This window comes from Aplidium turbinatum, chromosome 4 (genome assembly GCF_918807975.1).
Source record: "Aplidium turbinatum chromosome 4, kaAplTurb1.1, whole genome shotgun sequence".
Classification (NCBI taxonomy): domain Eukaryota; kingdom Metazoa; phylum Chordata; class Ascidiacea; order Aplousobranchia; family Polyclinidae; genus Aplidium; species Aplidium turbinatum.
This window is the reverse complement of record NC_137475.1, coordinates 33,682,783-33,710,083: the sequence shown is the minus strand read 5'-3', so window position 1 is coordinate 33,710,083 and position 27,301 is coordinate 33,682,783. Positions and strand designations below refer to the sequence as shown.

Genomic DNA, 27,301 nt, shown 5'->3' with positions numbered 1-27,301 from the left:
CGGAAAAAAGTTGGAAAACGACCAGAGTTTTAACAAAGCAAAACTTATAACATGAATGGACAATAATGGACAATGCAAAATTTCTGTCCGAAAAAGTGAAGTTGGATAGGAGGTGGTGTGAAGGGATTGTACTCCAGAAAATTCTGACAAACATAATCTTGTTTTGATTGGTCACTTTTAGGCATTTTTAAAACAAATGTTTTTTTTTGTTTTTTTTTATCACGATGCACTCTTTGTGTGTAACCAAATTTGTAAAATCAAAATTGGATTTGGATAGAATGCTTGGTTTGAAATTTAAGTTGGCCACGGCATCTCCAGGTGGCCATGGCCACGGTTTAAAAAAAGTACTTTTACGACCACTGAAGGATTTCAATAAAATTCATTTCTTGAAAATTCGTGCAGCCTATAGCAGTGGTGTAGGAAGAAATTTTGAAAGGGGGGGTTTTGACGGCCGGCGAGTAAAGCATTCATCTAAGACGACGCCCAGCGGCGGGGGGTCTGGGGGCCTTCTCCAGAAAACTTTGAAAAATTACTTTGAATTTGGTGCATTCTGAGAGCATTTTCAACAAAAATGTGGGTATGAATATTCCTGTAAAATGGTGCTGTCCGGTGGCATAGCAAAAAGATAAGATCATGTTTTCTTCGGCATTTTTCGGAAATAAAGTTAAGTCTCTATGTTTTCCTGTTGCTAATTCCTGGCTGAGATATTTGAATGTTTGATATTGGCAAAACCCGCTCTTTCAATGCAGTTTCGTTTAAAATTTGGAAAACTTTCTCCTATCTCCATTAACATCGAAATTTATCAATTTATTTGTCAATTAACTATTTAAGTGAGCAGTAGCCTATTTACTTCGTAATATTAGCCTACTGTACTTTATTTGTGAGTTTTTTTGTGAGACACAAAAAAAATTTAATTCCTTAATCCACTTCTGAATCTACACATGCTCAAGGTCGCTGGTTAAGTGAATAGAATATGGATGAGCGAGCAAAGCGAGCGAAAAAATTAAAAAAAAAAAAATGGAAAAAACTGCATGTTCCGCAGAGCTCCTGTTGAAGAGCACTGACCCATATGCAGCATAAACTTCAGAGACAAAAGTAGTGATTGTTTTCACGATTTGCGACTATCGTGCGCCGCACAAAAACAAGCCCGGTGATTCTCAGTAAGTGCTATATTTACGATAGCTGTGAAACTACTTGTCCAAATATTTAGTCTATTTTGTTTGTAAGTCTATACTGTGAAAGGCAAAATATAAACCTTAGTCAAATGTTTTGTGACCTCAAAAGTCTAACTTTTGTCCGTGTTGTGACAATTCAGCAAAAACACAGGGGTTCAGCATCAAATCGAAAATACTTTATCTGGCACACAGTATTACTCAGTAAAAACTTTCATCAAGTTCAGCGACAATCCCTTATTGTCTACTTTTAAACCAGCTCAGTGGCCGAAGGGTTTTTGTATCAGCTCTTGCCTCTAGTGCTAGTAGATCTGAGATCGATTCCAGGTTGGGTCATAACTAGGGCGATTTTTTTGTAACCTAAAATTCTCCAAAAGGTGACTTTAATTTTGAGAAAAAGTAACCGAAAAATAACTATTCAACGAAAACAAGAAAGCGAAAGAAATAGCAGCAATTCAACATAAAAAAGCATCTACATTAGTTTCAATTTGTGCTTAAATTATAATTACACATTCAAATTAAACATATGTAATGTTTTACATTCTCTGGCAGGAAGTTTTTGTCAATCAAACTGATACAGTTAGTAACGTTTATTTTGCGTTATGGTCATTGCCTAGTGCATTGCACCGGGTCACGTGCACTTGATTACGTCGTGGCGCCCTGTGGCTGTGAATAGTTGGTAATTACGGCAGCAGGACTTCTTGGTAGCCACACAATGATTTGTCCTTAGTTCATTTTAACCAACATCAGCCATTACCCCCATCTCCGCAAACACAAAACTCAGCCTAAGCGAAGTCAAAAACCTCACCAAAGATCTAGCTCTGCAAAAATGGAATAATCATTATATAAACAGTACCACAGGCCAACTCTACAAATCTATATATCCTGACACCAAAAGTGCAGGAACAAACAAAGTGCCTGACCATCCAACCGTTTTTAGACTCATCACCGGTCACTGCCGTTTAAACCAACACCTCTTCAAGATCGGATGCCACACTTCTGGACTATGCGACACATGTATGACCCCTGAGACTGTGAATCATTTTCTATTTCATTGCAGTAAATATGCAACTCAAAGGAAGTGTCTTGAACAAAATCTGAGCAAGCGTGGAATAAACATATCGGTGAAAAATTTTGCTGAAAATCGTCCAACTACTAAACATCTGCTGGCTTTTATAAACTCCTGCAATAAGCTCATTTAAATTATTGTTTTAATCACTGTAATCATCCATGTTATACTGTAGTGCACCCGTGTCGTGTCTGCTCCCAGCCAGAGATCGATCGCTTTTTACATTGATTCAGCGCCTTTGGACATTGAGTCGGTGTGGAAGGCGATTGATTTGCTGGCTGGGCTTTCCTTATTTTGTTTCAGTTTGTAACACCAAGCGTGCAATTCCAAAGAAGTACCTGACTTTCGTGGGCCTAACCTCCTACAAGAATTTCTTTTCCACTAATGATGTGTTTAAACTACTGTATCGTATTATGTTGTGTTGTGTCGTATTGCACCCTTCACTATGCCCTGTTGTGTTCTAACTGTGCTAAATAGCTATTATAATAATGACTGTCGCTAAAAGACCATAGATGTTGTAAAGCGACATAAAACAAACCATAACAATCAATCAATAGTTCATTTTAGCTCTACTCGTGTTGAGACCTCTTTTCAATTCCTTTACGTTTACCTACAAGCGTAACAGTGGTGTCAGAAGTAAAATAGAATCTACGTTGCAGTTTTCTGAAGTGAGAAGTTATTACATTGTCGCAGTGGTTTCTGCACAAATTAGTCATGGAAGAAACAGTCAAAGCAATGCTAGCCACAATGGAGAAACAGCAGGAACAGTTTTTATCAACGTTAAATGACATTAGTCGAATGCAAACCAACGAATCAGCGCCAAAGTTTGAAAGTTTCAACCAGGATAAGGAAAAATGGAAACAGTATATGCAAAGGTTCTTGCATCACATGGACATTTACAATGTTGCAACTGATGACAAGAAAAAGGCATGTTTGTTATCCTGGGTTGGACCCGAGACGTATAGCTTGATTGAGAATCTTTTTGGTGACAAAAATGTACGTGGTAAATCGTTCAACCAAATTTCAGATAAGTTAGCATCGCATTTTAAAGAAACCATCCATGTTCAAGCAGCGCGCCATAGTTTTTACAACTGTAAATTACAAGTGGGTCAGTCTTATAAAGATTGGACAGCAACTTTACGAGGGCTTGCTCAAAATTGTGAGTTTATATGCAAAAGTGAGCAGTGCAATCATCTCAGCTATGTGGACGAGCAGATTAGAGATGTTATCGTATTAAACACCCCACACCCTGAAGTCAGGCGTCAATGCTTAACGAATTTAAATTTTTCACTTGATGATGTTCTCAACAAAGCTGAAGTTTATATCAGAACTGTGCAAACCGATAACATCCTAAGAGGGGAAGGGACATCAGATGAAGCAGTTGTCGTTAATAAGATGTCCGCAACCTATATTAAGAAGAGAAAGAAACCTTCAGTTGGTTCCACAAATCAAGGTCGCAAGGCGTGGAAGTCATGTCAGGATTGTTCTTCTAAACATTCTAAGGGTGAATGTCCGTTCAAAAGTTACGTGTGTTACAAGTGCGGAAAAAAGGGCACATCAAATCTGTGTGCCAGGCAAAGGGGTTACAACGCCAGCAGAAAGACTGAGTAGAAGCTATAGGCCATGTAAGCAGTTGCAACCAAATTCGAAAGACACCTCCATGGAAGGAAAAGCGGAACTCAAAAGCTTACCAACGCATCGGAAAGCAAATTTGGATCCGTGCCGAAGTTAACGGCAAACTGTTGACGTGCCAGTGGGACACTGGCTCAACATGTTCCATGGTTGGATTAGATGGATACCACGAGTTAGGTTCTCCCACGTGCTATCCATCAGAAACCTCACTACATGCTTATGGTGGTAGGCCTTTGCATGTTAAAGGTCAATGTTTCGTAAATGTTAAAATAGGTTGTCAACTAAAGTCAAGGATGAAGTTAATCGTACTAAATGAAAACAAAGGCACAAACCTAATGGGTCTAGACTGGCAGGCGCGAATCTAAAAGTTTTTTTCGGGGGGGGGGGCAGAAAATTTGAAAATCAATTAAAAAGAAAGAAAAAGCTAAACAGATATGAAGAATTGAAGATGGTACTGCTATTTTGCATTCATCAAATGCTGGCATTTGCATATGAACAATGATACTACGACATATACGATATGCTAGAAAATAGACATTAAAACAATCATTTTCATCAATTGTGATGCCGAGGGACTAATATCAGCTGTTTAGAAGCATATCAAACCATTTGATGCGGAAACATACAATTTTTCACAAAATTTCGGGGGGGGCCCGGGCCCCCTGGGCCCCCCCCATAAATCCGCGCCTGTAGACTGGAGTGACAGTTTTGGCTTGACCAGTCAGGGTATTTCGGTGTTAGATCAAGTTTCAGACAAGAAAAAACATCTCGTATCTTCACAAGTTCAGCAGACAGAAAAATCCTTAGTAAAGCAGAGGGAAAGGCAAGTTTCAGCTTTAACTTGCAAATTTTCCAGAGTTTTTTCGTCTGATCTTGGGAAATGTGTTAAGACAAAAGTTTCTATACACTTAAAACCGGAAGCAAAGCCCGTTTTTTCCAAACCAAGACCAATTCTATTTTCCAAAAAGCAAGCTATCAAAGAAGAATTGGACAGACTTGTGGAGCGCAACGTTTTGCAGCCAATAAATTATAGCGACTGGGCAGCTCCGATCGTAGCGGTGTCGAAAGCAAATGGAAGTATACGAATTTGCGGCGATTTCAAGGGACTGAACCAGCAAATACAAGTGGACCAACATCCGTTGCCGACGTTTGACACGTTGCTGGAATCGCTGGGAAAAGGTCAGTACTTTTCTAAAATTGACTTGTCGGATGCTTACTTGCAATTAGAGCTTGATGACGAAGCAAAAAAACTTTGTGTCATAAACACACCTTTTGGTCTTTTCCAATACAATCGTATGTGTTTCGGTGTGGCGTCAAGCCCAGCCCAATTTCAACGTTGCATGGATAAAATGATTTCGGGAATCCCTGGTGTAGCAGCATATCTAGATGATATCTTAATTACGGGACCGACAGAAAAAGATCATTGGAATAACTTAGAGAAGCTTATGGATCGTTTAAGCGAGTATGGGTTTTGTGTTAAAGTACAAAAATGTGAATTTTTTAAGGATTCGGTTGAATATCTTGGTCATGTAATCGACAAAGACGGCAAGCGACCGTCGAGCGCATCAGTCGAAGCAATAAAACAATTACTCCAGCCGCAAAACCTTCAAGAACTTCAAGCTTTTTTAGGGAAAATTAGCCTAACTATTATGGTCGTTTTATAGCAGATCTTCCAGACAAGGCAAAACCTTTAAATTCTTTGTTGAAGAAAGGAGCAGTGTTCAGGTGGACACAACATTGTAAACTCGCTTTTCAACAACTGAAGGAGGACGGGATCAATGCAACCACGCTAAGTCACTACGATGAGAGCAAACCACTCATACTAGCCACCGATGCATCCCAGTACGGAATAGGAGCAGTTTTGATGCAGAAGCACGATGGTGTGGAACGTCCACTCGCCCATGCATCGAAAACTTTGAGTGAAACGCAGAAGAGGTACTCACAAATTGAACGAGAAGCGCTCTCTATCATCTATGGAGTAACGAAGTTTCACCAATACCTGTACGGTAGGAAGTTTACTTTAATTACGGATCATAAGCCACTAGTTTCGATTTTCTCACCAAAAAAGAATCTACCAGTCCTAACAGCTCAGCGTCTTCAACGATGGGCTATTACCTTAATGGCATATCAATATGATATTCAGTACAAACCAACTAATCTACATGGTAATGCAGATGGACTGTCTAGATTGCCTATGGGGTTAGACAAAACGTTTGACAAAAACGAGGAGAGAGAGAATGCAGAGGTTTCGCATTCTGTAGAGGAAACCATGGACGGTTTACCCTTAACTTCGAACGAGCTTAAAACAAAAACGCTTCACGATCCGGTCTTAAAATTAGTTCTGTCGTATATCCAGGACGGTTGGCCTATAGAAGATTACCTGACAATGATAAGCTGCGCTGCTATGCTTCGTATAAAGACTCGATGTGGGTAGAAAACGATGTAATACTTTTACAACGTGACGGTTTTCCACGAGCAGTAATTCCGCAATGTTTGCAGGCACAGGTTTTAATCTTGCATGAAGGTCACTGGGGAATCACCCGAACGAAGCAGATGGCACGCAGATACATATGGTGGCCGGAGTTGAACAAAAGCATCGAAGAGATGGTGAAGTCGTGCGGACCTTGCAGGCTTGTCGCAAAAGCTCCGGACAAAGAGTACCAAGCATGGCCGAAAACTACAAAGCCGTGGCAGCGGATCCATCTCGACTATGCTGGACCTTTCTTAGGAAAGATGTGGCTGATTTGCGTTGATGCACACTCAAAATATCTTTATGTTTCTATGCAGAACATCGGACAGGCAACTTCTAAAGCAACGATCAGCGCACTTCAACAAATCTTTGCGATAGAAGGCTCTCCGGACACGATTGTCTCAGACAACGGAAGCCAGTTTACGTCCGGAGAGTTCAAGACATTTTGCATCAAGTTAGGAATACATCACATCACCTCGCCAGTGTTCCATCCTGCATCAAATGGCGAAGCGGAACGCTTCGTCCAAACCTTTAAAAGGGCGATGGAAAAAAACTATAAGGGAGAAGTGAGCAAGCAAAATGCTCATCTCTTAGTAGTCACAACGTACAGAAGCACACCTCACCCATGCCTCGACTGGAAGACTCCAGCCGAAGTTCTTCATGGGCGTCAGCCGAAAACGCTATTGTCCTTGTTCTCGCCAAAGGAAAAAAGTAATTCAAAACAAGAACCTGCATCTCATAAGCGAAGCTATGAAGAAGGTTCATTAGTTTATGCTCGAAACTATGCGTCTGGTTCGAAGTGGCTACCAGGTACGATAATTAAAAGACGGGGACGTGTCCTGTACAACGTACGAACGGAACGAGGTGTTTGGAAGAGACACATCAATCAACTTCAGCCCAGGTTTCACAACGTTCATACTGAAAGTAAAAGTGATTTTTCTGATTCAAGTAAAGTTAAGGTTGCACCAAGTCCAAAGAAAGATTCCGAACCGACCGATACCAATGAACACTCTGGGCATAGTAAAGCTGTCCCACAGAGACGCTATCCCGTTCGAAACAGACGCAAACCTGATTTTTATCAGGCTTAGTCAATATAGACCGGGAGCCCGCGACGTCCACCCTAGGTGAAAAAGTTACCAATTTCTATTCATACAGCGATGTCCGGTGGTATGTGGGTACTAATAATCTGGAAGTCTGCCGGGCCGCCGGTGGTGGGTATGGGAATGGGGGGCATTTTTCATGGCCCAAAAAATGCGCTAGGTCAGCTGAAATAGTTACCGCTTGAAACTTAGTTGGTTGTAAAGTAAATTGTTTCTAGATGATTGTCTGGAATGTGACAGACATTTTTTGTGGTGGGGGGGCTCTGACAGACAAGTTTTATACCCCCCAAAATTTGCGCTAGGTCAGCTGAAAAAGTTACCGGATAAAACCAACTGATTATTAATCTGTGAGTGTTAAGCTTCACAAAAATATATGTGACAGACAAATTTGGTGGTGGGTGTCCCCTGACAGACGACCTAAAGTAGGTGACCCCCCTAACTTGAGCTAGGTCAGCTAAAGTAGTTACCGGATGAAACCAATTAAAAATTAATGTGTGAGTGTTAAGCTTCACAAAAATGTATGTGACAGACAAATTTGGTGGTGGGTGTCCCCTGACAGACGACCTGAAGTAGGTGACCCCCCCTAACTTGAGCTAGGTCAGCTGAAATAGTTACCGGATAAAACCAATTGAAAATTAATGTGTGAGTGTTAAGCTTCACAAAAATATATGTGACAGACAAATTTGGTGGTGGATGTCCCCTGACAGACGACCTGAAATAGGTCTAGGTAGCCTAACCCCTTCCCTTTTTGCACTAAATCAATGACAGGAGTTCCTGATAAAAAAAAACTTGAAGAAGTGTTTTGTTTTATGTGTGCACAACAGAAAATAAGTATTAGTTATACGTATAACAGGCCATTTAACTACTAATGGAATACCGGAATAAAAATGATGCAAATTGAGCAATCACCCAACTTGGGTTAGGGTTAGTTAGATCTATAATAACAATCACTGTTAAGGATAGCCTATTAAAACTTGAAAAGTTTTTGTCTGAATTTTTCGTCAACACTGAACAGTCTAGCCTATATAAAAAAAAATGTTTGGCAATGGTGATGAGTCATTGACTAAAAAAATAATTTCAAGTCAGATTCATCTTCCGAGTCGGAATCTCCGCTCCGCTGTTCATCACAACTCTCAATGTCATCCTCATCACTTCTTTTCTCCGATTTACTAAATAGCTCAGATGGTATAGCTGCGCCTTCAAACCAGCCTGGAATGATAACTTCATTTGTTTTCGACCAGCCATAATAGTGACATTTGCTCGTTTTCTTTAACAATTCTGTGATTGCGTAATTGTTTCGCGGCATGCCGGCATCTTCGACTTGTTCTAAGCCTGCAAGATATCTTAACTCTGTTACAGAAGCAGGTCTCTGTGTAACTGTGACACAACATCTTTTTATGGCACTTTTTGAGTTCCGAAAGCCAGTTATTCCTTTTACCTGCGACGCAGCGTCCCTATTCGCAGTTTGCTCTAAAGACAGATGGACTGCCGTCCTAGAGTAATCCTTTTTGGTACGCCTAACTGAGAAAGCACCATTATCCAGTATAGCTCTCAGTTTCGGATCCGCGTTTTTTAGTTTGTTGTAGAACAACGATCACCATCTTGCATAATTTAGACAATTCAGAGCGAAATATATTTCCAGAAGTATTGGTGGTCACAGCGGTAAACCATAATTTCTTCGTGGGAAAATTGTAACTTAAAGTTCCCGGATCCTTTCGTCTGCATATAATGACCGAAGAAACACACACTTGAACTTCTTTTCAAACAGTGTATTTCTGTAAAAATTAGCCCACGGCTACCAAAAACGAGGGGGTGCAACGCGTACACCACTGAAAACTGTCACTACAGAACAGATTACTTGGATAAAAGACGGAACCTTTGTCCAGCTAGCAAGCACTAAGCCAACAGTTAAATGTGCGGCCAACTTTCAAACAATCATTTTACGAATGACCAGAATAGATATCAATATCTCAAATTCACGTAGAAAGTAACTGTGACGCAATAAATGAAAGACAATTATGAAGTCATTCCAACAGGTGTTTAAAGCTGATGTAATATTTCCTGTTTAAACAGGCCCAAACAAGTCCAAACAAGTTTGACACAAGTCTATGAACGATGGTGCAATTTTGGCACATTTTCTAGCAACTTCCATGACGTAATATTCAGTAGACTTGAACGGTTTTATATGACGTTTGATTTGTACAGAGATTGGCCGTAACATAGCGGCCCCTAGTTATGACAGTCTAACATGGCATAACTAAAAAAGAATTGAAGGACAATCGTGAGCCAATGAATAAAAACACATGATACACAAATTGTTTGAATCACTCACGTTTAAGTTAATACGCAAATACAAAGGGCATGCAAAGAATGAACAGCAATACGAAATAATACACGATACATGAAATTGGTACCATAGGTACACGCTAAAATGACGCTATATACAATGGTTGCGCTAATAACCGACTGTTCCGGGCTCAGACAAGGGTCGGCCACCGCAGACAAAACCAAGCTCAAACCCTAACACTTAGGTGTTCTTTACGGGGGCGAGGCACGAAATATCCCTCAACACGTACACTGTAAATGAAAAAGGTTCGTTTAGGGTTCTTTTAGGGTTCTTTTTTCGAGAAAAACCCTAGGCTTAGGGTTCTTTTAACAAAAAAGGTTCTTTATTGCAAAAAGAACCCTTTGCTTGCCAAAAGAACCCTAAGCCTAGGGTTCTTTTTCGGAACTTGTTTCGAAAAAGGTTCGTTTAGGGTTCTTTTTTCGAGAAAAACCCTAGGCTTAGGGTTCTTTTAACAACAAAGGTTCTTTATTGCAAAAAGAACCCTTTGCTTGCCAAAAGAACCCTAAGCCGAGGGTTCTTTTTCGGAACTTGTTTCGAAAAAGGTTCGTTTAGGGTTCTTTTTTCGAGAAAAACCCTAGGCTTAGGGTTCTTTTAACAACAAAGGTTCTTTATTGCAAAAAGAACCCTTTGCTTGCCAAAAGAACCCTAAGCCTAGGGTTCTTTTTCGGAACTTGTTTCGAAAAGAACCCTGCAGAAAGGTTCTTTTCGAAACGTTTTTTTTTAACCTTTTTTTGAGATTCTTTTAGCAACAACACTGTAAAGGAAGAAGGCTCGAAAAAGAACCTATTAGATAGCTACTGGGAATGGGGGGTTTTTTTAAGAAAAAAAAACCTTTGGGGGTTCTTGAAAGAACCAATACAGGGTTCTTTCAATAACTTTTTGAGGTACTATTATGAACATTCGATAAAATACCTTTCAGGTTTTTTCTTATTTAATACCTTTTTGAGGTACTATTATGAACCTTCCGAACGTTCGATAAAATACCTTACGAATGCAATACAAACCGATTTGCCAATTACGAATCCTTTTTTCTTTTGGCGATCAGTGCAAGAGAGTGCAAAACAATAAAGAACGCATGACGAAATAAAGGAACACAAGTAGGCGAAACAAAAAACTAACGTAAAATTATCAAAACAACCTTGTGTTTTTATCGTTTTGTGTCGCTGTTCAGTCAAGCTTGAAGTCGTCGTTTAGAAAACTTTTTTTTCGTCTTCGTAAGCTGAAGGAAGCATTTGTGCGTCTCTTGACGTAATTTCTACTAGTTATCGTACGTTTACGGGTCAGACCAGTTTACCGGTCAAGCCAGTGTATGTGGTGACTACAACGCATTTCACAGTTTACGATAGTTAGATTAGTGTATAGACATAGAGTCAAGACATCTGCTGCTGCATATATAAGATAGTATCAGTAATTATGCCAACTATCGAAGTGCAGAAATCAACTCGTGAAGATCTGTATGCTACAATTAGTTGGTAAGATACTGTTCTTTATATTATTAATTATGTCGTACTTTGGCGATATACTGGTTAAAAGTTTGTATTCTAAGGATCCTCTCACGTCAGATTAATGTTCTCGTCTGTTGTTTTGTGATTACGCAACGTGGTCTTCTTTATACAATAACAACAACTTTATACTTTGTAAAACAACAGTTAATCCTCTGTTTCTATTTACAATTTAAAATATTGTCTTCAGAAACCGTCGCATCTGGATACCCGTCAACTGTCAATGTCTACTCTACTATAAACCTTATTACTGCAAACCTTGTATCTATGGTTGTGTGCGTGCTAATTGTTGTGTTTTACAGTTGGTTGGCGAGGTAGAAGATGCTTTCAACATTGAGCGTCATTTGAAACAATTGAGAGGGGAGATGGCGAAGGGGGAGAGCTGTCGCAACAACGGCTTGATTCGCGACCGAATGTTGTGCACTCGATCCACGTGTTTGCACAATGGGAACGAAATGTCGGTTGCGGATCTGCAAGCGAAATATCTGTCGTTGGGAACCGCTGTTTGGGTATGTTGAACATTACGTTCATTTTTATATATATACGGCACTATTTAAAGACTAAAGCCAGTGTGACGTACTGGTTAGTAAGGTGACTGGGATCTAGCTGACATCAGATATATCAGGCGACAACTATCAGGCGATCGCTGCTGGAACTTGTTAGCTCAGTGCAGTAAACTCACAGTATAAACACAGAAGCCTGATTAATTGACAAATATATTTCGCCTTTAAGGATTATTATCCAACTGACCCTGTGTTTATACTATGAGTTTTAATATATCCTATATAGTGACAGAAATCGTGGATGTATGTGAAGGTTAATTTGAGGTTTTTGTCTTTGCAGATGATCGAAGAAATGAACAGTCTGGTGCAAAAAGATTGTGTTGAACTGCTCTCAGAAACTAGCCACCACCGTTTTTATCAGGACGTTAAAAAGCAGAAATTGCCGGCGGACATTCTGAACTTAACAGGTAACATAACTAAACTTGCATTTTCATTATATCAAGTTAAGTTTAAACTATCTTTTTTTGCTTGAGGAGAAGGGTTTACAATTGACGTCACCCAGCTTTTCACCCCCTCCTCCAATATCAACTTTCAGGTACCCTCCCCAGTTACCGGTTGACGTTGAACGCTCCCTAATTTGTAGTTCGTACAGTATGTATAGCAACTATTAATTAATAGATAACATTAGATCATTTTTTAGAGAAGAACTAGTTTAATCCAAGCTGGCTATACTCACGGTACCATCACTCTTTCATGAGAGTTATCATGGCTACATCACAACCAATGCTATAAGCATCAATTTTCAATGCATGCTTTGTTACGGAAATTGGTGGTTATAATTAAGCTAATTAAGAATGTAAAAGTTGATTAAGAACATTACTGATGTCCTGCATGGCGAGCCATCGCACTTGATTGATAATCGCTAAATGTGATACCAAGTAAAAGGCTCTTGGTTGTGTGTCTCCCACCCATTGTAGGCTATTTGTTTGGTGAAGTGAATGTTGCTCAATGCCCGCACTTGTGCTGGCCATCGAGTTGATATATAATATGCTCATTGTTTGTTATAGAATCCAGAATCAACATATCCGGTTATACAGTTTGAAGAAGAAGATGGCTTCACTGTCATGGTTGACGGGTGTCAAGTAATTGGCATGGATAATTTAGTGGATGCTGTGGCCGTGCTGATGAGTACCTACTGGGTGTTTAACATCCAGTACCCCAAATCCATTAAGCATACCTTGTCTTTTTTCTCTACCCACATTTTACATTTAGATGTGGAGGTAACAAGCAAGGTATTGCGTTTTGTGAATAAATTGTAATGGGCAGTGATTATACAGGATGCTCGGAAGGTATTTAGGAGATCAGAAAACGTGTACCGGTATCTCGTTGTTGCAAGTACGTTTTCTGCGCTCTTTAAAAGCTATCGATCATCCTATATAATTTTTGTAGTTGTTGTGGTCTGTATTTTTTTATCGTCCTATATGTAAAGAATGAAGATGCTTCATTGTTTTTCGTTTTCTTTACACTTGTTCATTTCTACAAAACACGATTTCTTGATAATCGTGTTTTGTGAAGGTATTTGCTTTGTAACCGTCTTTTTCAATAAAACCTTAAGCATCAGTTATAGCACTGTAAGTTTATCTAAAGGTGTCTATTGGAACCATAGGAAGGTTGGTACCTCAAAAAAGTATTAAATACGAAAAAAACCGTGAAAGGTATTTTATCGAACCTTTAGAAGGTTCATAATAATACCTCAAAAAGGTACTAAATAAGAAAAAACCTAAAAGGTATTTTATCGAGAGTTCATAATAGTACCTCAAAAAGGTACTAAATAAGAAAAAAACCCTGAAAGATATTTTATCGAACGTTCAGAAGGTTCAGAATAGTACCTCAAAAAGGTACTAAATAAGAAAAAAACTCTGAAAGGTATTTTATCGAACGTTCAGAAGGTTCAGAATAGTACCTCAAAAAGGTACTAAATAAAAAAAAACCCTGAAAGGTATTTTATCAAAGGTTCATAATAGTACCTCAAAAAGGTACTAAATAAAAAAAACCCCTGAAAGGTATTTTATCAAAGGTTCATAATAGTACCTCAAAAAGGTACTAAATAAGAAAAAAACCTGAAAGGTATTTTATCGAACGTTCAGAAGGTTCATAATAGTACCTCAAAAAGGTTCTTTTTAAGAAAAAAACCCGTTGGGGGTAATTGAAAGAACCCTGTATTGGTTCTTTCAAGAACTCTCTAAAGGGTTCTTTTCTTAAAAAGAACCCCATTCGCAGTAGCTCCCTTATAGGTTCTTTCAAGAACCCCCTAAAGGGTTCTTTTCTTAAAAAGAACCCCATTCGCAGTAGCTCCCTTATAGGTTCTTTCAAGAACCCCCTAAAGGGTTCTTTTCTTAAAAAGAACCCCATTCGCAGTAGCTCCCTTATAGGTTCTTTTTCGAGCCTTTTTCGTTTACAGTGTAGTCTACTTTTACTTTCCCCGTACTCTCATCATAGTTGCAGACGGCAACTTTGGCTCTACGAACCACAGGCTTCCCTTTCCTAATTTGTGGAACTACCTCATGCACCCTCCCAAGTTGATACTTCCCACGTTTACCAATGTCTTGGAGAGAACCTACCACTACAAGTTGACCAGGCTCCAAATTCTCGGCCATTTTTAGCCATTTTTTCCGGCCCTGAAGACCTGGCAAGTAAAAATCGATCCATTTACTCCAAAACTGCTGAGAAAGTGACAAATTGAACCGATAATCCCTTCTTAATTGGTCACGATCATGTGGTTGCCCAACAGCACAGTATGGGTCTAAGTATGGGGTCAAAAGTGAGGCAGGGGTGATGACAGTAAAATCCCTAGGATCGTCACTCAAAGGTACCAAAGGGCGTTCGTTCACGATCCGAACGGCACTGCCTGTGTACGTAAGCAGTTCAATAAAATTGGGCTTACGAATTGAAGAGTCCAAAATGTGAAAGAAGTATTTGGACATATCGGCCACGAAACCAAATCTTTCAAGCCGAAATCTAGCCAAGACATCTGCCAGAGGGTTTAACAAGTCAGACAAGTCAAGACAAGAAGACATTAAATCATTAACACAAGTTCCTCGAAATTCAGACTGTTTTAAAGCCTTCTTCTTTAAATCAGCAGCTCTATCTGACGCCAACACAAAATTGTTAGGTAGATCAATATCTTCCTTCAACGGAACAGGTATCTCAAATCGACCATCTTTCAACTCAATATTCGGTTCGACAAGTTCTCTAGCCAAAATATCATTGCGAGACAATTCACAGGTTTCATTTTGCAAAGTCAAATCCTGAATGACTTTATTCAGGTCTGCTATTTCCATATCGCGAGACTCAATTTTACGCTGAAAGCCAGAGATGACATCCGACTCTGAAGACGTCTGCACTCTGCACACTTTAGCAACGCTTTCAACTAAGGGTGACTTACCACCACAAGCCAACCAACCGAGAGGAGTGAGTAAAGCATGCGGTTCACTGCGATTTTCACCAACACGTTCTTCTTTTGCCCACATCAAATAAGCGTTGTCATTGCCAATCAGTACATCTACAGTACTACAATCATTCAAATGAAACATATTCACGTCATGAAAATGACGGAAACTACTTAAATCCTGCTTATGTGGTAAAGTCTTAACATCGTCAGCCCAAGCTGGGTTAACCACCGAGGTTATATCACAAAACAGTTCATCAGTCTCTAACGACTGGATGTTGAGTTTAACAAGGTCAGCACAAGTAGGTTTCTGACCAGCCAGAGTATCCATTTTAAACGACGCTTTATCATACGGTTTAAGACCAAGTTCGCACACCAAGTCACTCGAAACAAAGGTCAACTGCGAACCAGGATCATGCTGACAATACACCAACTTCGATTTGCCAGTCATTGGATTCAAAACACGAGCAGCAGTAACGCGGTTAAAGGCTGCTTTAACATTTCCAATCTTAACATTACGCACAGGAACTCTGGCACCAGCATCATCTTTACCGACCAAATCCAGAGAATCACGTGACGTCACATAAAAATCATGCAGAAGAAAATAGTGTTTCCTATCGTTGGTAGGTCCACACTTACGACAGTTGTTTGCATGATTACAGTCTCTAACCATATGCTGGCGCAAACAGTTCAAGCATTTTCCAGCTTTCACAATGACATCTCTCCGACGTTTAGGTGTCAAGCGCAAAAATTCTTTACAATTAGACAAAAAATGATATTCAACTTGACCACGTGACGAACAACAAAAACACGCCGGTATGTCACTATGTCTGGCCACACCGCCGCGCGGTGCGCCAACAGCAGTCGAGTACTGCGAACTCCCTGAAATCACATTATCATGGGGTTTTACCGACGTCTGCCTAACCGGACATGAAGGCAATTTTCCTTTGCCAAACTTTTTAAAATGCTGCGACTCACCAGAATCGCCCATTAGCATAATGCTAAAATCAGTCGACTTGCGCGTTTCCTCCCGTACTACAAAATCAAACAAACTCTGAAAAGTAGGTTCCTCAGTGCTACCATACTGATCACCTAAAAAGTCAAGATAACGCTGCTTAGCGTCAAACGGGAGTCGCTTAGCCAAATCCAAAACAAAACGTCCTTCTAATTTATCACGCTGACCATAAGCTTTCGCGTAAAGCAAACACTGCGACAATTCATCTTTAAACTCTTTCAAATCACTGGAAGAGATAGAAGTCAATTTGCTACCATAGCGATACTTTCTAATTTCTGGTTCTGCGAAAAGACCTCCACGAACTCCAAAACGTTGGGACAAGCGAGCTAACGACATTTCTATCCTGTCTTCCTCTGACAAGCCAGGAGTGTCAGAAACCAAATTAGCAATCGTTTGTGCAGCTGTTCTAACACAAGCTGCTTGCAACAAAGTCAAACGAGTTCCCTTAAAGGGCGAAGCTGCCATCAAGGCCGTAACACGATTTTTAAAGAAGACAAATGGCATATTATTACCATCGTAACCAATCAAGGCCGCCTTATCGAAGAACGTCCTACTATTTTGGTATTCAAAAAAGCAATCCTGCTGTTGAGAACTCGATTTAGCGGGAGAAGACAAGCTATATCCCTTAAGGGGCTGAGTGGGCTCAGTCACATGCACAGCCCGATCACGATCCTCACACACGTTAAAATCAGGAGACGCGATACGCCTCTCACAACCACCCAAATTACGTGTAGCTGGGCGATCAAAAACTAGCGGCGCTGAAAACTGTGAAGGGGGCAAAGCATTACTGCTAATGGCGGCCCCGTGACCTGTACGCTCTGGGGGAGGAGTTCGGTTGTAATTTGCAGGCCTTGGCTCTACAGCCTTCGGAAGACCCTTAGCCGCGGCCCCGAGACCTCCTGAAACAGCTGGAAAACATGTGGATTGTACAGGTCCACTTACGGATTGAACAGGCGTCTGGAAAAGGTTAGGTAAATTAAACTGTGATTGATGTTCACTTCTGGAATGCCTAGAAGAGCCCTTCCTAGAACTACGCCGGGAGCCCAACTCAGAACGATATTCAGCTAAAACTACCTCTTTACGTTGTTCGGCCCTCAACTGAGCGTCTTTGAGTGCGAACTCAGCAGCTCTAGCTTCGGCTCTCGCGGCGGCCTCAGCAGCTCTCGCTTCGGCCTCAGCTCTCGCGGCAGCCTCTGCTCGTGCGGCCTCAGCAGCTCTCGCGTCGGCCTCAGCTCTCGCGGCAGCCTCAGCTCGTATGGCTTCAGCAGCTCTCGCGTCGGCCTCAGCTCTCGCGGCAGCCTCAGCTCGTATGGCTTCAGCTCTTGCGATGGCCTCAGCAGCTCTTGCTTCGGCCTCAGCTTGGATCTGGAGCTCCTCTCGTCTTAACTGTAGGTTAATTTGTGCAACTATCCGTGACGAGCTCTCAGACATCCTAGTGCTTACATTTGAGGCGCTATCCTCAGGATGTATGTCAGCATCCAACCTATCTGACAACTCACTTTCTTTTTGTTCGAAGTTATTTTTTAACGAGTTAAATTCGGGATCTACCCTATCACGAAGTTCTGCCAAGATTGCAGAGTTAACAATTTTAATCAAAAGAGCATGGAAATGCCGTAATTCCTCTTCTAAAGTAGATAAGTTAGATCGAAAAATTAACAGTTCCTGCTTATCACTCAAAGAACCTAGGGCCACAGAAAGTTTCCCAATTTGAGTCAAAATATCCCGTCTAAGATGCCGGGCCTCTCGAACTGACTTAGCCTCATCGTTAATGGGTCCCTCCCCAGAATGGCCTGCCCGACCGCAAAGAACATCATCAGGCTTAAACTCAGTCGAGTCGATGGCGGTCGAGTCCCTGTCACCACCGAGTGTAGACATATTAAATGTTAGGGCTAAATTTAACAATTAAAAAATTAAGTTACACAAACACACAAAATTACAGTAGTTATAAAAAACTTAACTGCAAAGACCGTAAAAATACAAAAAAGAATTTAAATGCACGATACCGTAGCTGTACGAGTATGTGAAGTCCAAACGTCCACAAAACTTGCTTGGGTTCTTCCACTTGAATCTTCAAGCACAGATGGATTGCCTTTAATCTTCTTTCTTGCCAATGAATGTCAAAGTTATTTTTTTTTTGTACCAAACTGAGAAGAAATGTCTTTAATTTTCTTTGCTTCTTTAGACTACCAACCAACAAGATCTTCTTTTATTATTTCTTTGCTTCTAAGTGCTTCTTGGCCTACCAACTAACTAACTTCGTCTTTTATTTTTTATGAAACCATAATTTCTTCGTGGGAAAATTGTAACTTAAAGTTCCCGGATCCTTTCGTCTGCATATAATGACCGAAGAAACACACACTTGAACTTCTTTTCAAACAGTGTATTTCTGTAAAAATTAGCCCACGGCTACCAAAAACGAGGGGGTGCAACGCGTACACCACTGAAAACTGTCACTACAGAACAGATTACTTGGATAAAAGACGGAACCTTTGTCCAGCTAGCAAGCACTAAGCCAACAGTTAAATGTGCGGCCAACTTTCAAACAATCATTTTACGAATGACCAGAATAGATATCAATATCTCAAATTCACGTAGAAAGTAACTGTGACGCAATAAATGAAAGACAATTATGAAGTCATTCCAACAGGTGTTTAAAGCTGATGTAATATTTCCTGTTTAAACAGGCCCAAACAAGTCCAAACAAGTTTGACACAAGTCTATAAACGATGGTGCAATTTTGGCACATTTTCTAGCAACTTCCATGACGTAATATTCAGTAGACTTGAACGGTTTTATATGACGTTTGATTTGTACAGAGATTGGCCGTAACAATTGGTACAATAACCATGTAACCACTTGCGTCGTTCATCCTGACGCATCTCTGCACTTCTCGATAGAGTCGGTTTATTAAGAACACGTAGGACCAATCACGTAGAACCTATAGTGTCCAGAACTGATAGGTTTCACTAAACACTTCATTCATGGACCTGTTAAAGCATTCTTCATACTTTTCCCGATGTTCGGTGACGACTGGATTGGCCAAGCATACTTTTACTTTATCAGGGTCAGTTGGAATAGTGGACATGACTTGCTGGAAGTTGTCAATTTCATCTGCATCTAAAGTTGTTAAGAATCGATCGTATAGCTTTCTTTCCATGACGTTGGCTGTAATTTCGTGCACACGAGTACAGTAGCCTACACCTGTTGCAAAATTTTCTGTAATGAACCCTTGTAATGATCCCTCGGCAAGGATCTTTGACTCCGACAATATAGACTCTATCCCGCAATCATTTATGAAGGTTCCTTCTGCTCCGAAAAATGCAAGATCCATGTGGAAATTCCCAAGCATAATGAGGAGATTGTCAAAAAGAGGGGCTTCAATGGCTTGAATGGAGTAGGCTTTTTGTGTAACCAGGGGTGTGCATTGTGCAAGAGCTACGTCATGCGTCACCACGGCGTATTGTTGGTGAGTTTCAGTTGCAACCTTCATGGTTCTAACCAGTAACCAGTCTTTCTTTAACAACGTTATTGTTGGTTGGTAATCTTGTTATTGGGTCCATGTAACATATTCGCTGTAGCGGTAGACAATCCACTCTATTATTGCTCATGAAACCAGCATAGAGTGGAGTTGCAACATCTCTACTTTTGCTGAACCAATACATATCTAGCGGCTTCATTTTGCATGTCAAGATGGACTCTTTCTCCATTATTTCCTGAATATAATCAGATGCTTCTCCCACGGAACGTGATTTTTACTTTCTTCCTGTGCGAAAGCGGAGTATGCAAATTCCGGCTCTAAACTTTTCACATCATTGTAGTTAATTGTGTGGCCTTCCCTGTTAGGTATCTGCAAAGTTAAATTGGAACCTGTCATTGCTTCTAAACCAAGTATTGTGTGCTTCCATGGCTTTACATGACCTCGACTGACGTTATACACAGCATCTGACTACATTGATTCAACTTTTCTTTCCATTGTGTCTGTGTGAGAATCACTGAATTTGGATTTCAACCCACATAATCGTGTGGTAGGCTATGGAAGAGTTGCAATCATTCAGGAAGTTTTGGGGCCATATCCTTCAAGCTCTCTACGATTGTTGGATTTGGGGTTTTGGTTTTGAGTAGCTCGTAAGCAAGTCAATATTTCACCTCGTAAGAGAAGTGCCACTGCACGAATCTGATCATCTTGATTGGCACTATAATCACCTATCAGAGCATATTTTTCTTCTTGGGCGGAGAGAAGTGAGGTGTAAATAAAGTTGCCTACTTATTGTTAGTGCTTTACCAAACTTATGAGAAGTTTTCCTCACAAGGTTCTGTGTGGTGTTAGACCATAGCTCAACATCATTTCCTCCATTTACCAAATACTCATCTTTGTAAAGATCAAATAATATTGAAAATAGCATTGGCCTTTGCTTTTGCATCTCTTCCTCAACAAATTCGCATATTATTAGGAAAGGAAGGTTGTGAGTTTGGCAAAATGAAATATTCCAGTTTGTGGTGGTTTGGGGATTGCTTTTAGTCTCTCTATCAAAATGAACCCGGCAAGACTTATGATACTCTGCTTCTTTGGCAATTAAGTCCACACCACTACGAATTAGTGATTTAATCCTTTCGTTTTTAGAAAACACTGCTCTTGACTTAAGTGATTCGCATCCATTCATCGTTGAGACCTTAACGGTATTTTCTTCTTTATTTTTGTATTTCTTTTGCTTGGGACAGCAAAATATGCAGGATCATTTCAATAAACCTATTTTGTCCGACTAAGGGAGCGAGCTTCTGCATCTTGTTAGGGAGCGAGCTTCTGCATCTTGTTAGGGAGCGAGCTTCTGCATCTCCACTTTAGCAGAAGATAAAGCAACTGCCTTAGGTTGAAATGTTCTTTTAACTGCTGTACAGGTAAACGTTTTGTGACATGACTGATGAAAGACACCTATGGGTAATGCAGAGGAACTTGTCTGGATGATTTTACGTGTGGTGACAGAAAAGCAATCGGATGATAATGATTGTAGTCGAATGCTTGCAATGTTTTTCCATGACCGTTTTTTTTTCATTGATTCAACGTCTGCAGACGTTGAATTAATGTAAAAAAATGGTTGATTTGCTGTCAATGTTTTTTCGAAAGGTTGCTTTTACACTGTTTTTATATCATATTCTTCAACTTAGCCTACTAATATTTATCCATACTCGTTAGATCGCCAATTTGTTGCGTAGCCTAAACTGAATTGTCACTGGCTGCCTGTTTGAAAAGTCTTGTTCATAGAATAACGGTTTGGAGGAATAAAAAACGTAGAGTACTTATTTATTTATTTTTGTGATGTCATATAGTAGCTTATTGTAGGGAGTTTCGAAAAAAGTGTTCATTCATGTTAAAAGTGTATCACATAGCTAAATGGTTAGACTATAGTGCTATAGTCAGATGATCAAGCGCTTTAAGGAGTGAATTGTTAGTAATGTGTCGTTGCCCACTGTAACACAAAAGCAAATAATCCCTTTCAAACTAATTTAACAGCTTGCACTAGGACTGTAAAATTCCAATCACCAAACTCGCTAAAAGTAAGACAACCGGATCTCAGACAGCAAATCAACCATTTTTTTAATTGATTCAACGTCTGCAGACGTTAAACCAATGTAGAAAACAGTTGATTTACTGGCTGAGATTGTAGTGAGCCAAGCACATGCAAAAACGCTTGCTATAGTTCCTTGCACTGAAACTATTTTTATTTGTGTAGACAAATGAAGTAGAATAGTAGGTAAATCACGTTCTGTTACTTAGTATACCGTACTTCACAAGCACAGCTAACAAATCCCTCCTATCAATTGACTTAGTGCAAACCTGGGGGTTACCTAGGCCTATTTCAGGTCGTCTGTCAGGGAACACCCACCACCAAATTTGTCTGTCACATATATTTTTGTGAAGCTTAACACTCACACATTAATTTTCAATTGGTTTTATCCGGTAACTATTTCAGCTGACCTAGCTCAAGTTAGGGGGGTCACCTACTTTAGGTCGTCTGTCAGGGGACACCCACCACGAAATTTGTCTGTCACATATATTTTTGTGAAGCTTAACACTCACACATTAATTTTCAATTGATTTTATCCGGTAACTATTTTAGCTGACCTAGCTCAGTTAAGGGGGTCACCTACTTTAGGTCGTCTGTCAGGGGACACCCACCACCAAATTTGTCTGTCACATATATTTTTGTGAAGCTTAACACTCACAGATTAATAATCAGTTGGTTTTATCCGGTAACTTTTTCAGCTGACCTAGCGCAAATTTTGGGGGGTATAAAACTTGTCTGTCAGAGCCCCCCCACCACAAAAAATGTCTGTCACATACCAGACAATCATCTAGAAACAATTTACTTTAGAACCAACTAAGTTTCAAGCGGTAACTATTTCAGCTGACCTAGCGCATTTTTTGGGCCATGAAAAATGCCCCCCATTCCCATACCCACCACCGGCGGCCCGGCAGACTTCCAGATTATGAGTACCCACATACCACCGGACATCGCTGTATGAATAGAAATTGGTAACTTTTTCACCTAGGGTGGACGTCGCGGGCTCCCGGTCTAATACGTTTGTTAGTCGTATGTGCTTCTGACCCTAATTGTAATACGACCATTATTGCAGTGATCTGTCAGAAGCACTATATATATTGTGTATGTTAAGTCGTGGATACTTGGTTAGTATCACCCTCCCTTAGCTGTAATGTTTTATTTCTACTGCTAAGTGTTAATTTATAAGGGAGGAGTGATACAGTTAGTAACGTTTATTTTGCGTTATGGTCATTGCCTAGTGCATTGCACCGGGTCACGTGCACTTGATTACGTCGTGCCGCCCTGTGGCTGTGAGTAGTTGGTAATTACGGCAGCAGGACTTCTTGGTAGCCACACAATGATTTGTCCTTAGTTCATTTTAGCTCTACTCGTGTTGAGACCTCTTTTCAATTCCTTTACGTTTACCCACAAGCGTAACACAAACACTTTAGCTGTTGCAGGGAAAACAAGTGGTAATATATAGTTAACACAATTTGTTTCATCGAAAAAATTAATTTACAAGTTTTCGGGAATACACGCGATACAAACAAGCATGCGCTCGTGCAAACCTAAAATCCTTACCGTAGTAGAAGATATATTAAAAGTCTTGGCATTACATAGAATGCAAATTCGTCTCTACAGTAGCAATGAAAGATAAATAAATAGGGGAATTAGTCAAAAAAGTATGCAAAGTAAAGTGACCTAACAAATTAAAAGTAACCTAAAAACACAAAAAAGTGACTTTTGGTAACTTTATAACTTCTTAAATATTGACCCTAAGACCATGAACTTTTGGTTCTACATTTCTTTTGTTAATTGGTAGCCTACAACTAAAAAGCCTACAACTCCCCCCCTCTCCCCGGTAGGCTGTATATAGGATTATGTGTCTTAAAACTGCTGACAAATGTGAAAGAAAATCTCTTGAAAATATTGTGTGGAGGACTAGGCTATACGCTTATCAAACCTTATTTTTTTCTTTTCGGAGGAATTTAAATTTTTATTGTTTTTTTGTGGTCTTTCAACCAAAGTGTTGTGGCCACATGGTGATGAGAGGGTGAAACGACTTTTCGACTCTTACCGCAGTCGACTAATGATATTTAAACTGCACTACTTCATTGTTAGACATTGATTGCTGGGTTGTTAGAATCTTGATTTCTGACTAGAAAAGCTTCTTTGGAAGCCTAATCCAGGCAGTTTAGTTTACCTACGGAGGCTTTGAACCGCTGGCGCAGTTCTGGTCACCGAGATTAACAGAACAAAGTTTCAAATTGTTGACGTGTTGTTTGTGTGCAAATAATCCCATTCACTAGGTGCTACTGAAATGAAAAACGCATTGCTCAAGCGCACACCCCGAGAGTCGAACCGATGCTGCTTCATGTTACTGTTTCTTTGTTCACAAAGTCGAGAGCACAACTGAGATATCCGCAAAAATTATATCAGTTAGTAAGGAGCCGTTTCTTGTCTGCCAACCAGTGATTTACCAACTAATGCGATCAGAACGCCACTAACAATCTTTAACTCTGCTCTTCGAAGCTGAGTGTCGGCTTTGTATTTCTTAGTTGCGTTTGATTGTGATAATAAAGATCATTTTGAGTTTGATACAGAATACAAATAAATTATGTTAGCACATTTTATGTAATTCTGACGTTTTTCTTCAAATTCTATGCCACTTGGATCTCTTAAGCTCGTTTCAAAAGCTTTTTTTGTTTTCTTTAGGATTGTGGCTGTTGTTAATCGTTATTTTAAAATATACGCAATGCAAGAAGCTGTTTACATATAATGATAATGCACCACCTGTTGTCATGATCTGCCTACACCGCTGTGTGTTTTTTCAGGAAACGTAGGCCAGAAGCTGCAAGGTTTAGACAATGCAGGTTACAGTTTTATCAAAACAAAACATAATGTAGCTTGCAATAAAAAGGTAGAATAGCAGAACTCTCAGACCACTATTAACAATAAAAACCATTTACTTTATGCACAAGGACGCTGTAACTTACGGAACAGTCAAACTGGCCACATCAGTTTCTCAATTTGGCTTCTTTATTTTCGAAACTATTAGAGTAGGCTACTTTACTGTATTATAAGTAGGTCAGAAACAGAAAAAGACTGTTCACCAGGCATCTAATTATAAAATAAAATTTTCGTTTTCTGGTGACTGCAAACTAGGTTATTGCCACAAGATGTTGAGAATGGCAACCAGCTTTAAACGTAAGAAATGAAGCTGGCTGTCATTTTCAACATTTTGTGGCAACCTAATTTGCAGTTGCCAGAAGAACGCAAAACTTTATTTTGTAGAATCGGTTTGTTTGAGTTTAACACGTAAAGAACTTTTTATGAAAACAAAGAACTCTTAATCTGCGTAAATTGTGTAAAAAATAGTCATTAACCTGTAGTTTGGCGTTAAACATGTCAAGGCTGCCAAACGACAAGGTGTTAGTATTGAGTCAACCCAAATCTTTCAGCATGACAAACATATCAAATCAAGCAACTTTACAGCTGGTTCACCTTCATTATTCACATGAGACAATGGCAGCAGGAAAGATGAGTTGCAAGCCTACAATTGCGTATTCAGTGAGATGACTGCAATCAGAGGCGTAGTCAGGGGAAGGGGGAAAAGGAGATGATTGCCCTTTGGAAATATTTTAAATAAACATTTTAAGTTTCAACCTGTATTACTGCTTGTTTTGACAGAGTTTTACAATTGATTTAGGCTGAAAGTACTCTCAGAATGGCAATTTTGAGTTTTTTTTCAAATTATTCTGAAGTAGGCCCCTTAGACCCCCTTCGGGTGCTTACGTCGGCCGACTTGTTAGTAAACTCACTCACATGTGCAAAAATACTGATTTGCCTCCCTCCCGGAATTTTCTGTTGGCTACGCCCCTGATTGCGATGATGTATAAAATTTTCAATCTTTTGAAAAATTTGGATCTGCCTCCAGATAAAATTTCAAATTAATCCATAAAAACACTTTTTGGCAAGCTGCAAACTATTCTTTACACAATATCTGACGGTCATAGCCTTGAGTATAAAAAGAAAAAAAAAACGACAAACTTTAATCAAAAGATCTGTTTCATAAGCACAGTGCAAATGATTACATGGTGAAGTAGGCCCTCTGCCATTTCCGATTCTGAACATCAACTTGTCACCTAGTGACAGAAAAAACAAAAGACAAATCCTCAACATAAATAATAAAGAAGCTTAATTCAGTTCAGTTTGTTTTACTTTTGACCATCACAACGAAAAACAACATATGCCAAACATAGCAGTGGTCTAAAAAAAGATAGAAGCAACAAAACGCCCACGTTATAAAGTGGATGATACTAAACCAGGACAACCAGTTTAAAGCATAGTACGGTCGCAACATCTTAAAACTATAGTACGTAGAGGTTGTGAATTGAAGCTTTAAAAATTATAAAGTTGAAAGGACGTCGGTTTAACACCGCTCCGCAGCAAGCGGCTGCCCGTCGGCAAGACACCTACTGCAATGCCAAAATAGTAGGAGCAGTTGACTCGACGACCACATGGGCCTTTGTATTTTCCAGCTGCATGTTGTGTTATCGCAGCTTACTGTTTCTTGTTGCAATGAGAGCAAAGTAAACGTTATCATTAACACATCAGCCCTCAGTGGTTTAAGTGTTGTAGACTGTAAATTATTCCAGCCGTAGGATGTTGCCAAAAGGAGATTAATCTAGAAAGGCCGCTGTTAAACCAAGAACTTTGTGCCAAACCGTTCATTCTTAAATTTAAATCACCCTATTAAAAATGTGCCATTTTTTCTATGTAGTGCAAAGCCGGTTGTTTACTAACTTACCTGTCAGGACAAAGTGTTATTGTTGACATTTCACTTTGCACCTCAACAGTGGTTACTGTCTGTTCTCCACTTAGTAAAACTTAGTATGTAGACCTTACGATATGGACACCACTGAAGATATGAAAGTAAAATCATTTACATGGCTGTTAGGATCATACTTATACTGACGCTGCGTTGTGGTTAGAATATCCGGATGTCAGTTAAAACAACGTGCTTTTTACTGATAATGAAGTATATCTTTGTTGGTTAACACAGAACTCAAAAGTAACGTAGCCTACTTCATGAAGTCTTTGCAAGAAGTTTAGATTTTTTTTGTTTACACAAACAGGTGGCTTAGGTGTGCTAAAATCTCGCCCAGCTAGTTTTCAATAATAGAATGGAAGTGGCGATTGACTTCCTGTATACAGAGCATTGAACCCTGCATTTTTACCAACTGTAAAATGAAAGAAACAACTTATCAGCTACCACATCCTTGCAAAAAAAAAACAATGCCGATCGACCGATATTATTAATTCAGTACAATTGACGTACGCAATGTATGATCTAGTCTAGTGTATACTGTACAAAATCAACGAGTTTCAATCGAAATCCTTGGAAATCGACTATAAACCCAATATTCCGCACAGGGCCGGATTAAGGGTTTATGGGGCCCTGGGCTGAGCTGAAAGTGGGGGCCCTTATCAAGTGACATTT

General features: G+C 39.9%; 2 protein-coding genes across 2 annotated transcripts; both read left to right on the top strand.

Annotated features, from left to right (window-relative positions):
• The first annotated feature begins 2,955 nt into the window (after positions 1 to 2,955).
• On the top strand, positions 2,956 to 3,852 carry LOC145768264 (uncharacterized). Its single transcript, XM_082579745.1, has one exon. It carries the CDS (start codon positions 2,956 to 2,958, stop codon positions 3,850 to 3,852), a length of 897 nt encoding a protein of 298 aa, XP_082435871.1.
• A 7,044-nt stretch (positions 3,853 to 10,896) lies between these two features.
• On the top strand, positions 10,897 to 13,511 carry LOC145769651 (uncharacterized). The gene is made up of 4 exons (XM_082581319.1): positions 10,897 to 11,262; positions 11,595 to 11,801; positions 12,136 to 12,262; positions 12,863 to 13,511. The coding sequence occupies exons 2-4, from the start codon at positions 11,658 to 11,660 to the stop codon at positions 12,895 to 12,897; spliced, it is 306 nt and encodes a 101-aa protein (XP_082437445.1). The 5' UTR covers positions 10,897 to 11,262; positions 11,595 to 11,657; the 3' UTR covers positions 12,898 to 13,511.
• The last annotated feature ends 13,790 nt before the right edge of the window (positions 13,512 to 27,301 follow it).

Coding starts and splice junctions, on each gene's coding strand:
- LOC145768264 (XM_082579745.1), top strand. CDS start 2,956: ATGGAAGAAACAGTCAAAGCAATGCTAGCCACAATGGAGAAACAGCAG.
- LOC145769651 (XM_082581319.1), top strand. CDS start 11,658: ATGGCGAAGGGGGAGAGCTGTCGCAACAACGGCTTGATTCGCGACCGA. Junction 11,802..12,135: donor CGTTGGGAACCGCTGTTTGG/GTATGTTGAACA, acceptor TTGTCTTTGCAG/ATGATCGAAGAAATGAACAG. Junction 12,263..12,862: donor GGACATTCTGAACTTAACAG/GTAACATAACTA, acceptor TGTTTGTTATAG/AATCCAGAATCAACATATCC.